The sequence below is a fragment of the Chiloscyllium plagiosum genome, unplaced genomic scaffold, assembly GCF_037043375.1.
Source record: "Chiloscyllium plagiosum isolate Xiang-an unplaced genomic scaffold, Cpla_swu_hap1 HiC_scaffold_3, whole genome shotgun sequence".
Lineage (NCBI taxonomy): Eukaryota > Metazoa > Chordata > Chondrichthyes > Orectolobiformes > Hemiscylliidae > Chiloscyllium > Chiloscyllium plagiosum.
Window position 1 is genome coordinate 3,919,419 of NW_028270141.1, and position 16,207 is coordinate 3,935,625.

At 39.8% G+C, this 16,207-nt stretch overlaps 1 protein-coding gene across 1 annotated transcript in view; it reads left to right on the forward strand.

Moving 5' to 3' along the window:
• Positions 1-16,207, forward strand: part of selenoi (selenoprotein I) — a 54,652-nt gene that overhangs the window by 22,972 nt on the left and 15,473 nt on the right. The window contains exons 2-6 of the mRNA XM_043676308.2: positions 4,880-4,948; positions 5,467-5,575; positions 11,018-11,092; positions 13,246-13,508; positions 16,033-16,141. Coding sequence (XP_043532243.2) covers positions 4,880-4,948; positions 5,467-5,575; positions 11,018-11,092; positions 13,246-13,508; positions 16,033-16,141 — 625 coding nt within the window. The remainder of the gene's footprint in view (positions 1-4,879; positions 4,949-5,466; positions 5,576-11,017; positions 11,093-13,245; positions 13,509-16,032; positions 16,142-16,207) is intronic.

Here is a 16,207-nt window from a genome sequence, read left to right on the forward strand (position 1 = left end):
TTAACTGAAACACCCTTTTTGTGTAATTTTGTCCGCTTTGCTATTTCAGTCGCAGGTGTAATTTTAATGCTGCCGACTCTATATTGGAAGGATTGCCTGTTTGAATTTGTACAGAGTAATTGTTAAACTTAATGAGCAATGCAATTAGCAGATCACCCATTAACAGAATTATCTGTGGGGATATTACAATGTACTTCAAGGTTTTTTTTTTAACATTTATGCATGGGATGTGAGCATTGCTGGAAAAGCCAGCATCTCTTGTCTATCCCTCACTTCCCTTAAGGGAGTGGCTTTTTCAGGCAATTCAGAGTAACCCAAATTGTGGATTAGGGATCATGTGTGAAGATGGGAGGATATTGGTGTATCAGATGAACTCTTATGACCTAATTACTATTATTGATGTAAGGATTTTATTCCTGATCTAATTATATATTTGAATTTAAGTTCATCAGCAGAGGTGGAATTTTAATGAAATCATAAGTCTAGGCTCTCGACACACAGGATTAATTGTAACAAATTATTGTTGACTGGATAAAAAGCTATTGATGCAAATTTGATGACACCATTTGGTCTGCACGTGTCTTTAAAATTAATTTCAGATACTCGTTCTAACTTGAGCCTTAAGATCCAGATTTATTTGAGTTTCATAGCCTCTGAATCTTGACAATTGACTACAGAGCTTGAAAGTTCAAGACACACTCTGTTCATAGGTTTGTTCTTTTAATCTCAAACCAAAAAAGAGAAAATGCTGGAAAATCTCAGCAAGTCTGGCAGCATCTGTAAGGAGAGAAAAGAGCTGACGTTTTGAGTCTAACTGACCCTTTGTCAAAGCTAAAACAAAGGAGAAAAATAGGTATTTTATACTGGGCTGAGAAGGTGTCATGGCTCCAGAAGCAAAGGTAGCAATAAAGAGGTGATAATGACAGCTCCTAATCTCCCTATGCACTGTGAATGACTTGTTCTTTTAATACTAGTCAGTGGCCTTTACTGAAAGTGTAACTGAACAAGGACTGGATTGAACCCATCTGTTTAGTTCCTCTCTGCATCTCATCAATATAGAAAATATTCCACACCATATCACAGGTGAAATAAATGGTGAGAATAAGTGAGATTTACTATGATCATAATGTGAGTAACAACATTTGCAAGGTTTGTGAAGGTTTGTAGCTCAGGTTGAGATTTAGCGTGTAGTTTTGCTCGCTGAGCTGTAGGTTTGATATCCAGACATTTCATTACCTGGCTAGGTAACATCATTGGCGACCTCCAAGTGAAGTGAAGCTGTTGTCTCCTGCTTTCTATTTGTATCTTTCTCCTGGATGGGGTTCCTGGGGTTTGTGGTGATGTCATTTCCTGTTTGTTTTCTGAGGGGTTGATAGATGGCATCTAGATCTGTTTGTTTTATGGCATTGTGGTTGGAATGCCAGGCCTCTAGGAATTCTCTGGCATGTCTTTTCTTAGCCTGTCCCAGGATAGATGTGTTGTCCCAGTCGAAATGGTTGCTTTTTTCATCCATGTGTAGGGCTACGAGGGAGAGAGGATCGTGTCTTTTTATGGCTGGCTGGTGTTCGTGTATCCTGGTGGCTAACTCTTCCTGTTTGTCCTACGTAGTGTTTGTGGCAGTCCTTGCATGGAATTGCACAGTTGAAAGGAAGGACAACGGAGAACCACAAACCTGCGTATACAGAAAACCAACAAACACTGACCAAATACTTAACTACACCAGCAACCATCCCAACACACAAATGAAGCTATATCAGGACACTATTCCAACAAGTCACCACACACTGCAGCACAGACGAACTTCGGAAAACAGAGGAGAACCACCTATACAACGTATTCAAGAAGAACGGATACTCAAAAAATACAGTGCGCAGATTCCTCAAGAACAAACCGCGACAAGCAGACCAAACACAGCCAGAAACCCTAACCACCTTACTATACATCAAAGAAGTTTCAGAAATGACAGCCAGACTACTAAGACCCCTCGGAATCCTAGTAGCACACAAACCCACCAACACACTCAAACAAAAACTAACAAACTTAAAAGACCCAGTACAACCCGTGAACAAAACCAATATCATCTTCAAAAATTCCATGCAAGGGCTGTCACAAACACTATGTAGGACAACAGGAAGAAAGTTAGCCACCAGGATACACTAACACCAGCTAGCCACAAAAAGACACTACCCTCTCTCCCTCGTAGCCCTACACACTGATGAAAAAAGCCACCATTTTGTCTGGGACAACACATCTATCCTGGAACAGGCTAAGCAAAAGACATGCCAGAGAATTCCTAGAGGCTTGGCACTCCAACCACAACGCCATAAACAAACCGATCTAGATGCCATCTATCAACCCCTCGTAAAATGAACAGGAAATGACATCACCACAAACCCCAGGAACCCCATCCAGGAGAAACATATAAATAGAAAGCAGGAGACAACAGCTTTGCTTCACTTGGAGGTCGCCAATGATGTTACCTAGCTAGGTAATGAAGGGTCTGGATATCAAACCTACAGCTCAGCGAGCAAACCTACACCCTAAGTAACAACATTCTAGCCAAATTTAGCTGATACAGTGCTCAACCTGCTGAGTTTTTGGTAGAGCAGCAGCACTTTGACTGAAGGTGGCATGCAGTGAAAATTGGTGTTTCAAAATTGAAATAGAATAAATAAGTAACAATTGATTGGAATAGTTTTCAGTTAAGTATTGCTGCTTTGGAAAAATCAAGTTGTTGTGCTCCCTCTAAAATGGTCAAATACTGCTGGTACAAAACTGCTCTGTATATTCCAATGACCTGAATTGCTTGCTTGAGATTTTCTGAAGGTAGTTCTTCTAGCCTTTTTGTTACAATGTCAATCTTATTCTAAGTGACTGGAGTAGAATTTGGAAAATTAAAACCTTGCAACCCAATTCGTTCAATGTGTGCTAACAAATTCCACAAAATGCTTAAGTTTATTCCAAGTCTGTTCAGTGGGTTTGGTCACCATGTGCTACAGAAAGGTGTTGACTTCATATGTTAGTGTAATACTAATTGAGGGATGTCTGATCAGAAACAAGCGAGTAAGAATGAAAATGACTTTATTTTTAAGGGTTTTTTGCCCTTTTTGCCAAATCATTAGCCTTGAAGGCTTCTTTGCAAAGACAAATGGATCACCATTGATTTTTCATTTGAACCAACTGAAAAATCCTCTAGCAAACTTATGGGCATGTCATTTCTCCTTCCTGAACACTCCTGAGGGCTTCATTGTCACTCCTAGTCATTTGTGATGTGTCGTCATTTTGCTAGCCAAGTATTGTGTATATAGTCTTGTGAGCATTTAATAAGTATTTAAGTACTGCAAATTTGGAAAAATCTAGAAAATTCTATGAATACATAGGTCAGATTAAAAATAGCAAAAATTTGAACCCTTTGTCAGAAGTAGAAACTGAGAAATAAAGGTTTTCATGGGCTGAAAAGTGAAAATGTGTGAAGAGTAGGGACTTAAGATTGTTCATGTGGTTTTGAAACTGAGCAGAACTTGAACATTTAATATGTATTTACTATTCTTTTCCTATTCCAGAATCCCATTTTCTCTGGCTTAGTATTTGGTACACAAGAATCTTCAGTTTTCCTTGACCAGCATGTGTACATGCTCTAGCTCAAAACATTCTTCTGCCAGTCTTTGGGATGTGTAGTTTTTTCATGCGTTCATACAGAAATCCCCTTTTGATTTAAAGTAACTTTAAATAAGAAGTTTCAAAGTGACCTGTCACATGTTCGACAGCTGAAGTTGAGGGGAGGCAATAGTCTAGTGGTATTATTGCTGGCCTATTAATCCAGAGGCCCAGGTAATGTTCTGGGGATGCAGGTTTAACTCCCACTGTGACGGATGGTGGTATTGGAATTCAATTTTAAAATCTAAGAACTAAAATGTCTAATTGCAAATTGTCAGGGGGAAAACCCATCTGGTTCACTTATGTCCTATGGGGAAGGAAAATGCCATCTTGGCCTGGCCTACGTATGACTCCAGAGCCACAGCAATGTGGTTTACTTTTAACTGCCCTTTGGAGAATTAGGGTTGGGCAATAAATGCTGCTGTAGCTAGTGGTGCCCTCATGTCATTAATGAATTTTTAAAAAAAATTTAGATTCTTCTTCTGATACTGAAGCTTTTCCATTACCAGCATCTTGCAGTTCTGAATGATGTATACTAAAGTACATGATCTATACTAAAGGATGCTGTAATTTTGAAAGGAAGCTACAAAATGCTGTAAACTTTAGAATCTTAAATTGTGAACAGTTTCCCTTCTACTGACCTGCAAAATTATTTTCTGCATTTTGTGGGAGTTTTTTTTTTAGCATAGCTTGCTATTCGCAAAGACTTTACATTTTAAGAAGTAGTGGCTGGATTAAAATGCTGTGAAATTAATAGTTGATAACTAAATTTATTGTTTTACCGTGAGCCTTAAATAACCAGAGACCATGGCTTTGAGTTACCTATCCTTAATTGCAACTGCTTTGGATGAGGTAAATCACAGCAAGCTTGGTTGGTTGCTACAGGATGTAATTTGCAGTTTGAAGGGAAAAAACTGATTTTGATATTTGGTTTCCTTCCCGCTAAGAATACAGCAGTCATTTGGTTGAGCATACCCCTACCATTTGTAGTGGTCACACTAGCCAGTGTATCCCTTTGTTCAGATCTTGAGCACCGATTCATTAAATCTGAAATGGAAGATCAATCTGGCAAAGTTTTTAATTGGAAGCCTTATTTTTGTTCTGATTAATGCAATAGCTAGCTTCTTTTAGTCGCCTCTGTTTTATTTTAAATTTACAAATACATAGATTCTGATTTTGCACTAAAATATGCATGAGTTTTGTCTTTCTATTTTCCTTGCAGTATAGTGCAGTGGACACCAATCCATTATCTGTATATGTTATGCATCCATTCTGGAACTCTGTAGTTAAGGTAAGAGCATATTATGATGAATTTTCAGTATTCCTGGATCCTTGTAGTTACCTCCTTTTTTAGTTTCATTGCAGCATTAGGTATATGTACTAAATCTGATTTAAAAATAGTTTTCTTAAGATACTTTGTACCAGATTTCCTTGTAAAATAATTTATTAAGAGAATTCCTGAGTTTTCTTCACTGTCAGTCTCTTGTCTATGGTGTACCTGTAAGTTTTGAGTATTGCTCAGTATGAGCAGCTTTTATGATCCATGGTGGAAGGATGGGCCACATTTGGACAGTGGAATTAGATATCTCATATTCATTGAGATCCCGTTGGTAAGAATGGTGCTCATTCAATGTAAGAAAATGTTACTTTAAGATATATAGAAGATTTTAAAAAAAAACAACAGAAATTGAGCTGGCCTGACATACTGTTCAGTTTTAAAACTTTTTAAATTTACTATAAACACTACTTAATCTATGCTTCTAATTTCTAATCTGCTGATTTTATCAAGTTTCCTTTTTGCTTTTATAGATTTTACCGACATGGCTGGCACCAAATCTATTGACGTTCTCTGGTTTCATGCTACTTGTGCTTAACTTTTTTATGTTGGCCTATTTTGACTATGATTTTTATGCTTCAGGTAAGAGATTGGTTTGGTTTGTTTTTCAAAAAAGTGAAAATTGCTTAAATATTGCTGTCCCAATACACTGACATAGTTACTTCACCAGGTTCCCAAGGCACCAGGAGTCTTTGAAATTAAACTGTAGACTTTTCATATGAGGAGCTGTTGAGGGCTTTGGATCTGTACTTGAATTTTGAAGAATGAGGGGGATTTGATTGAAATTTACAGAAATCTATGAGACCCAAGTAAAAGTGGATGTGAAGGTTTTCCACTAGTAGGAGACTAGGACCCAAGGACATAGCCACTGAGTGAAGGATGATGCTTTAGAACTGAGATGAGGAGGAACTTCTTCAAACAGAAGGAATCTGTGGAACCTGTTGTCACAGAATGCTGTGGAGATAGTCACCAAGTGCATTGATGAAAGGTCAGCCTTGATTGGTTAGGGGCTCAGTTATGGGGAGAAACTTAACCAGCTCAATTTACCACCAGAGCCATTAATTTTCTATGGGTGGAAAGTGGTTTCTGTTCTTGTTGCTCCTGGTATTTGCATTGCATTAACTGTTAATCCTAGCTGGGGACGTCCATACAAAAGCACATTTTGGCTTGTATGGCACTATACAGGAATTATTGAAACACATACTTTATGTAATTATGCATTGCCAACTGTCTATTAGGCCGCTTCCTTTTTTTTACATTACATTAAATGTATTATCGTATGGTGTATTTTTGAGCAATTGCAAAGGATTCTGAGCTGGTGTGAAGCTTTCTGTACTGAAGCCTTGGTTGCTGCTCCTGGGCTCGATTTGTATAGAAGAGGCAGTGTTGTCTAATGAATGGCTCAACTGCCCCTAGCCCAGCTGTGAACTAGAAGGTTTTGCATGTCTCCACCTTTAAACAGGCAAGACTCCACTTGCAGGATTTTGTTTTGCATTTTTCACCCATCATGGAGGAAACTGTTCTGGAATTAATTGATGTTTGTCATAGAGATGTACAGCATGGAAACAGACCCTTTGGTCCAACCCGTCCATGCCGACCAGATATCCCAACCCAACCCAATCTAGTCCCACCTGCCAGCACCCGGCCCATATCCCTCCCAACCCTTCCTATTCATATACCCATCCAATGCCTCTTAAATGTTGCAATTGTACCAGCCTCTACCACATCCTCTGGCAGCTCATTCCATACACGTACCACCCTTTGCGTGAAAAGGTTGCCCTTTAAGTCTCTTTTATATCTTTCCCCTCTAGTTCTGGACTCCCTGACCCCAGGGAAAATCCTTTGTCTATTTATCCTATCCATGCCCCTCATAATTTTGTAAATCTCTATAAGGTCACCCCTCAGCCTCTGACGCTCCAGGGAAAACAGCCCCAGCCTGTTCAGCTTCCCTGTAGCTCAGATCCTCCAACCCAAAGGTGAATGTGCACGTTCTTTCATTCAAATTAAAACTACCACAAGTATTAAAGGTATGCATTAAAAGTAGATTGGCACTTATTGAATATAATGAACATCTTCCAGGTGCATCAGTCCCTACTTATTTTGATTTATAGTGGATGTTTTTCAAACAATCACTCCTCAAAGGAAGAAAGTGTTATCCGTGGACTTTAATCCAAATTATGAATCGATTGGTTAAGAAAAAGAAGGAAGCATATGTCAGGTACAGACAGGATAGATCGAGTGAATCCTTAAGTATACTGCTACTTTCTTTATACTCTAAGAGGGAAATCAGGAGGGCAAAACGGAGACATGAGAGCTTTGGCAAATAGAATTAAGGAGAATCCAAACGGGTTTTACAAATGTATTAAGGACAAAAGGGTAACTAGGGAGAGAATAGGGCCCATCAAGGATCAGCAAGGCGGCCTTTGTGTGGAGCACTGAAAATGGGGGAGAAACTAAATGAATATTTTGCATCAGTATTTACTGTGGAAAAGGATATGGAAGATATAGACTGTGGGGGAAATAGATGGTGAGATCTTGCAAAATGTCCAGATTATAGAGGAGGAAGTGCTGGATGTCTTGAAACGGTTAAAGGTGGATGAATCCCCAGGACCTGATCAGATGTACCCGAGAACTCTGTGGGAAGCTAGAGGAGTGATTGCTGGGCCTCTTGCTGAGATATTTGTATCATCGCTAGTCACGGGTGAGGTGATGGAAGACCTGGAGTTTGGCAAACGTGGTGCCACTTTAAGAAGGATGGTAAGGACAAGCCAGAGAACTATAGACCGGTGAGCCTGACCTCAGTGGTGGGCAAGTTGTTGGAGGGAATCCTGAGGAACAGGATGTACATGTATTTGGAAAGGCAAGGACTGATTTGGGATAGTCAACATGGCTTTGTGTGTGGGAAATCATGTCTTTCAAACTTGATTGAGTTTTTTTTTTGAAGAATTAACAAAGAAGATTGAGGGCAGAGCAGTAGATGTGATCTATATGGACTTCAGTAAGGTGTTCGACAAGATTCCCCATGGGAGACTGATTAGCAAGGTTAGATCTCATGGAATACAGGGAGAACTAGCCATTTGGATACAGAACTGGCTCAAAGGTCGAAGACAGAGGGTGGTGGTGGAGGGTTGTTTTTCAGACTGGACGCCTGTGACCAATGGAGTGCCACCAGGATCGGTGCTGGGCCCTCTACGTTTTGTCATTTTTACATAAATGATTTGGATGCGAGCATAAGAGGTACTGTTAGTAAGTTTGCAGATGACACCAAAATTGGAGGTGTAGTGGACAGCGAAGAGGGTTACCTCAGATTATAGCAGGATCTGACCAGATGGGCCAATGGGCTGAGAAGTGGCAGATGGAGTTTAATTCAGATAAATGTGAGGTGGTGCATTTTGGAAAGCAAATCTTAGCAGGACTTGTACACTTAATGGTAAGGTCCTAGGGAGTGTTGTTGAACAAAGGGACCTTGGAGTGCAGGTTCATCACTCCTTGAAAGTGGAGTCGCAGGTAGATAGGATAGTGAAGAAGGCGTTTGGTATGCTTTCCTTTATTGGTCAGAGTATTGAGTACAGGAGTTGGGAGGTCACAGGCTGTGCAGGACATTGGTTAGGCCACTGTTGGAATATTGTGTGCAATTCTGGTCTCCTTCCTATCGGAAAGATGTTGTGAAACTTGAAAGGATTCAGAAAAGATTTACAAGGATGTTGCCAGGGTTTGAGGATCTGAGCTACGGGGAGAGGCTGAACAGGGTGGGGCTGTTTTCCCTGGAGCGTTGGAGGTTGAGGGGTGACCTTAGAGGTTTACAAAATCATGAGGAGCATGGATAGAATAAATAGGCAAAGTCTTTTCCCTGGGGTCGGGGAGTCCAGAACTAGAGGGCATAGGTTTAGGGTGAGAGGTGAAAGATTATAAAAGAGACCTAAGGGACAACTTTTTCACAGAGGGTGGTACATGTTTGGAATGAGCTGCCAGAGGATGTGGTGGAGGCTGGTACAATTGCAACATTTAAGAGGCATTTGGATGGGTATATGAATAGGAAGGGTTTGGCGGGATATGGGCTGGGTGCTGGCAGGAGGGACTAGATTGGGTTAGGATATCTGGTCGGCATGGACGAGTTGGACCGAAGGGTCTGTTTCCATGCTGTACATCTCTATGACTCTGATATCATCAGGGCAATATCTCAGCTGTCCTCATGGCTGAGAACCGAATGAAAAGTTATGTTTTCAACAGGAGATCGCAAAATGAATGAGGCCTGGAGCTGGAATCTAAAATGCAGGTAGGGAGGTTACTGGTTGAGACAGTGAGCGTGGTTTTGGAAAAGCACAGCAGGTCAGACAGCATCCAAGGAGCCGGAGAGTTGACGTTTCAAGCAAAAGCCCTTCCTTTTCCAGCACCACACTCTTGACTCTCATATCCCAGCATCTGCAGTCCTCAGTCTCACCTGAGAACACCAAGAGCATTGCTGTTTACAGATTACCGTATGCTGCTTTGAAAGATATTTGTTCGTCTGTCTCAATCCCAAGTGCGTGTGTACAATATTTGCCATGAATAGAAGGAGCTAAATCACTTGTCTGTGGGCACCAGATGTGAATGCAATTTGAATTAACAAGCTCATGTCTTTTATTTGCATCATAGAATGTTTTAAGAGGCTAGTAGTGATTCGTTGTAATCTCCTTCTCAGTTTATGAAATATCTGACTTTGTCCCTAGACCTAAGTTGTGCCTGATTTTATTCTGCTGGCCTTGACCAGGCAGGTTGAGTAGCTAAGTTGTTGAGCAGACAAACTATGGGACACGTTTATTTCTGGCAACTGGCCTTCCACCCATGCATTGGCTAATCTGTTTTGAGATGGTAATGTGATTAATGCATGGTCATAGCTGTCTCTCTGTTCTGTTGATTCTGCTGTTGAGGAACATTTTATAACCTAATCCATGTTGTTGACTGACATGAGAAAACACCACAAATATCTTTTCAATTTGAGATGTGTTAGTCCTTATTGTTTACAGCTGAATTAATTTAGCAGACTTGATAAAGTGACAATTTTCCATTACATTAATTTCTAGACTACAACGAATATTGCTACTAACAGATTCTCTGTTGGTTCATCAGTATGAAAATGCTTCCTCTTCCTCGTGTGATGGCCTTGCTTAAGTTGGTGTAATAGTTTCTCCTTATTGGCCTCAAAGTTAAAATGTTCTGTCTTGGTAACTTATTTACCACTATATTTCTCATGTTCTTTTTGCTAGCTGAGGGGAAAGGTATGGGGCAAGAAGAGTGTTCCCAAAATATCCTTCAGCAGAAGCTTGTGAATGACTTCATATCCAGATTTTAATAGCACCATATACTCGGAGTGCTTTAGTTAGCTGACCAATACCTGAAAATTGTCTGCAGAATTGTTTTATTGTTTCCATTTGTCATTTGGAAGTTTATTTTTATCATTAAATAGACTAAAGTTAAAGTATTTCATTTCTGTAGACTTGTTGTTCTGCTATAATGTACATTTCACCAACAACACAAATTTGCTGTAACACAGCCGACGAATTGGGGACGTGTTTCTGCAATGCAAACTTTTTAAAACCTGTTGGCTTTAATGTGATTACATCACCAACACTATAAATGCTATTTCTAAAGTGTGATTTTTTTTTTCCCTATAATGTGAGGTTGCACAAGAATGCAACTATTGCTTTTTAGAAGAACTGTCTATTTAAAAACTGGTTGGCTAGTTAAAGGTGGGACAGTCTTCAGTTTTTTTTTAATGATTTCTCAGTGCTATTTGGAATCCATGGTTGTTTGTTGTAAACTGAGTAAATTATTTTGTAATCTAAGTAACCATTATTACCCTTTATTATATGAAATGCCTTATTTTCTCCTGTTTTAAAGTTGGGAGAAAATGAGCAGGTAGTTAAATTCTTCTGTTTCATGGCAATATTGATATCCAGGGAGTTGGTGAAACATTCTATTGAGTAAATGATGTCCTATTGGAGACTGACCATATTTTCTCCCTGCCTTTTCTTTCTCTTACAGGTTCAGGTTATACACATGTTCCAAGTTGGGTATGGATTGCTGCTGGTCTCCTGAATTTCACGGCATACACGTTAGGTCAGTGATTCTTAAAACTGTATTGGTTGAAGGATCCTTTCTGAATGGAATCCATTAATTGTGGAACCTAATTTGATTTTAAAAAACATGCATGTAATAAGACAGTGCTGCAAGTAGTTTTTGAATTTTTTTGGAAATAAATATCTATTTTCTTAAGTATCAGTGAGATGGATATGCCAGCTTATTGCAGAGTCTGGTTTATTCTTGATGGAGGAAAGCAAAGGACTACAAAAGCACAAAGAATGCAGAGGGTGATTAGGAACATTTTGAGGAAGTAAACAGGCAGGAACCTGGGATGGGGAAGCACTGCTAAAGCACAGGAAGAGCAGAAACTATATGGGAGCATCATTGTGGCAGTTCCTCAAGGTATTGTGATAGACCCAATTGTTGTCAGCTGCTGCTTCAAGACCTTCCTGCCATATTTCGGTCAGCAGTGGGATGTCCCTTAGCCAGCGCACAATGCTAAGCACCATTTGTAACTGCTTGGATGTTGAAGCAGTTGGTGTCCAAATGCAACAAAATCTGGAAAACCTTTGGACTTGGACTGATGAGTGAAAAGTTATATTTGTGTGACAGTGCCAGAAAATGACCTTCACAAGAGAATCTAATCATTTTTTTTTTTCCTTGATATTCAGTGCATTACCATTCCTGAATCCCCCTCTAAGTAACCTCCTAGGAGTTCACCGTTGACTGGAAACTGAAAAAGACCAGTCATAAAGCATTGGATATAAGAGCAGGTCAGCAGCAAGGAATTCCATGGTAACTTGCCTTCTAGTTCCCCAAAGTCTGTGCAACATCTACATATCAAGCTGTGATGAAATAGTGTCCATTTCCTTGGATGAATGTAGCTTGAGCAACACTTTGAAGCTTGATACCAGCCTGGAGAAAGCAGTGCATATTATTTGGGTCCCATCCACCCACACCTTCGTTCAATTCTTTCGCCACTGACTTGCTTGGTTGAAGCAGTCTGTACCATATGCAAGATGCCCAGTGGTACCCCTCACTGAGGTTTCTGTACCTTTTTGTAAACCTATGACTTGGAAGGACAAGGATGAAGGTATGAGAGAACACCCCTATATGAAAGTCCTCCTCCAATACACACATGTGTTTAACTTGGAATTGTATCACCTTTTCCTTCTTTGCTGCTGGGTCAAAAATCCTGGAGTTGCCTCCTGAACGCAGTGGTTCATGAAGGTGGCTTCCCAACATGTCTCATGGATGACTGTGAAGGGCAAAACATGCTAGGTTGCTCAATGATGCCTATGTTCATGTAAGATGAGCTTTATTAAAAAGTTACGATGTTTAAGATTATCGAAGAAATTATTTTATATCAACTTTTCTATCTGATTATTGTAAATTAATAACTTAGAAATATAACAAAATTAGAGCTAGCTGTTCAGTAGTATCAGAAAATGTTCATTTATTCAAAGGATTGTGGATGTCTGTAATATTCTACTCCAAAAAGCTCTTGCTAGCTTCATTGTAATTCTGAACACTAAAATAGATTTTTGTTTTTGAGAATTATTGGCATGATGGAGTTGCAACAGATCAGAAGTTCATTAACTAGTAAAACATGTTTGAGAGATTTCTGGCTGACCTATATTGGCTCCTCTGTTAGATTTTTAAAATGCTCATTGTCATTTTCAAATTCCCCACAGCTTCACCCATCTAAACTCCTCTAGCTCTCTGACCTCTTGAGCATTGCAGTGTTTAATGCTGAATTGCTGGTGGCCTTGCCTTCAACTGTCAAAACTCTGAAGATCAGGTTCCATCTCTAAACATCCCTGCCTAGTAAATTGTCTAGCCTCCTAGAAGGCACCCCTTAAAGTCTAACTTTTTTTTTAACCAAGCTTTTGGTCATCAAACCTTTAGGTGCTGAGTCAAATTCTGTTTTATAATATTACTCTGAAGTTTGGGGCATTTTACCATGTTCAATAAATGGATAAATACAGTTGCCTTTGTCAAAAGGCATGCATTCTATGCAACATTACTTACTTCAGCTGTTCAAGTATTTGCCCGATGATGAGAGAGTTTTTTTTTTATTTTGTGTGGCTATAGTTGGATTAGAGAGGTATAAATACATGACAATTTTATTTTAGCAAACACTATGGTGATCCAAATACTGAACCTATCTCTTTATCAATTTCCAATAGATGGAGTTGATGGGAAGCAAGCTCGACGGACTAGCTCCAGCACTCCACTTGGAGAACTCTTTGACCATGGTTTGGACAGCTGGGCCTGTATATTTTTTGTAGTCACTGTCTATTCCATCTTCGGACGTGGGGAGGCGGGTGTCAGTGTCCTTACGCTCTTCTTCATTCTGTGGGTAGTATTATTTTCCTTTATACTTTCCCACTGGGAGAAGTACAACACAGGGATTCTTTTCCTTCCATGGGGATATGACCTCAGTCAAGTGGTAAGTGAGTATTCTGATTTGTGTAGCAATTTGTCGTGGTAAGCTGTCATAAAGTGCTTTGTGCAGTGAACTCTTCTGATGTGCAATAATTTGTCAAACCAATTGTAACCAAACAATTTGAGAATTAAAGACCATTAATTCTTGACACTTTCAATATAATTTATGCAAATTTAAATGAGGAAAAATAACATCAGTTAGCATAAGGGATACTGTAATTTGCATTTTTTTCCAAAAATAAGTTGGTCACAACAGAAGCTGTATGAATACCCATTCTTCCTACTATTGATAGTTTAAGCTTGAAATTGTTGAAAATGGTTAGCATTTCAATGATTACAGCACAAAATGCTTTGTGCAAAATCCAGGTCTCAACCATTTTATCTTTTCGATGTTTGCTTACTCTGACTTGTTTCCTTCAGTTCCCAGGAGAATCCTCTTTTTAGATTTTAATACTTTGCTCAAACAGTAGGATTTCCAACAACATGATGAATTTGAAGTGCACTATGAATTAAATTGTCTTTCTCTGAAACAGCTCAGTATAACTTGAGCTGTTTCCATAAACATCAATCTATTCTTTTAAAAATGATACTACCTAATGAAGACCAACTTTCAGCATAGAGTCAGAGATGTACAGCATGGAAACAGACCCTTCGGTCCAACCTGTCCACACAGACCAGCTATCCCAACCCAATCTAGTCTCACCTGCCAGCACCCGGCCCATATCCCTCCCAACCCTTCCTATTCATATACATATCCAAATGCCTCTTAAATGTTGCAATTGTACCAGCCTCCACTACATCCTCTGGCAGCTCATTCCATACACGTACCACCCTCTTTTATATCTTTCCCCTCTCAACCTAAACCTATGCCCTCTAGTTCTGGACTCCCTGATCCCAGGGAAAAGACTGTCTATTTATCCTATCCATGCCCCTTTATAATTTTGTAAACCTCTAAGGTCACCCCTCAGCCTCTGACGCTCCAGGGAAAACAGTCCCAGCCTGTTCAGCCTCTCCCTATAGCTCAAATCCTTCAATTCTGGCAACATCCTTGTAAATCTTTTCTGAATCCTTTCAAGTTTCACAACATCTTTCCAATAGGAAGGAGACCAGAATTGCACGCAGTATTCCAACAGTGGCCTAACCAATGTCCTGTACAGCTGCAACATGACCTCCTAACTCCTGTACTCAATACTCTGACTAAGAAAAGGAAAGCATACCAAACGCCGCCTTCACTATCCTATCTACCTGCGACTCGCTTTCAAGGAGCTATGAATCTGCACTCCAAGGTCTCTTTGTTCAGCAACACTCCCTAGGACCTTACCATTAAGTGCATAAGTCCTGCTAAGATTTGCCTTCCCAAAATAAAGCACCCCTCATTTATCTGAATTAAACTCCCATCTGCCACTTCTCAGCCCATTGGCCCATTTGGTCAAGATCCTGTTGTAATCTGAGGTAACCCTCTTCGCTGTCCACTACACCTCCAATTTTGGTGTCATCTGCAAACTTACTAACTATACCTCTTATGCTTGCATCCAAATCATTTATGTAAGTGACAAAAAGTAGAGGACCCAGCACCGATCCTTGTGGCACTCCACTGGTCACAGGCTTCCAGTCTGAAAAACAACCTTCCACCACCACCACCCTCTATCTCTTGAGCCAGTTTTGTATCCAAATGGCTGGCTCTCCCTGTATTCCATGAGATCTAACCTTGCTAATCCGTCTCTCATGGGGAACTTTGTCGAATGCCTTACTGAAGCCCACATAGATCACATCTACTGCTCTGCCCTCATCAATCTTCTTTGTTACTTCTTCAAAAAACTCAATCAAGTTTGTGAGACATGACTTCCCATGCACAAAGCCATATTGACTATCCCTAATCAATCCTTTTCTTTACAAATACATGTACATCCTGTCCCTCCGGATTCTCTCCAACAACTTGCCCACCACCGAGGTCAGGCTCACTGGTCTATAGTTCCCTGGCTTGTCTTTACTGCCCTTCTTAAACAGCGGCACCACGTTTGCCAATCCCCAGTCTTCCAGCACCTCACCTGTGACTAAGGATGATACAAATATCTAGCTTCTCAGTTCTCGGGTACACTTGATCAGGTCCTGGGGATTTATCCACCTCACTTCAATAATATTTATTGTTTTAAATGCTGCTTTTTAAAGAAAATATACAATCTTAACTTGTCTGCTGCAATGATGATGTCTGCAGTGCAACATGTAAGAATTTTGTACTTAAAATGCAATTTTAATGTCAGTTAATGGTATTTCTGTTACAAGTTTCTTTTTGAATGGAAAATTCCATATGATTAACGTTTTTGATCCTCCATTAATTGACTTAGACTTGCTACCTTATCAGTCATTTCATTTTACAATCTTTTTATATAGTGAGATGGGTAAGCATATTTTAATTATGAAATAATTTAGATCTTGTAAGTCTGTTACAGACAACCACACTCCAATGCAGCATTATGGTAATGTGCGCCACAAATTAAAGCCAAAACGTTTTCTTAATTCTTTTGCAGACTATTTCAATTGTGTACATCGTTACTGCTATAGTTGGTGTTGAAGCTTGGTATGGACCAGTCTTCCTTAATTTACAATACAGAGATCTCTTCAGTGTTATGATTCTGGGTATGTAGCTTCTCTTAAATATGTTAAGACTTATCAGTGTGAAACCAAGCCGAGTGAAAATAGACT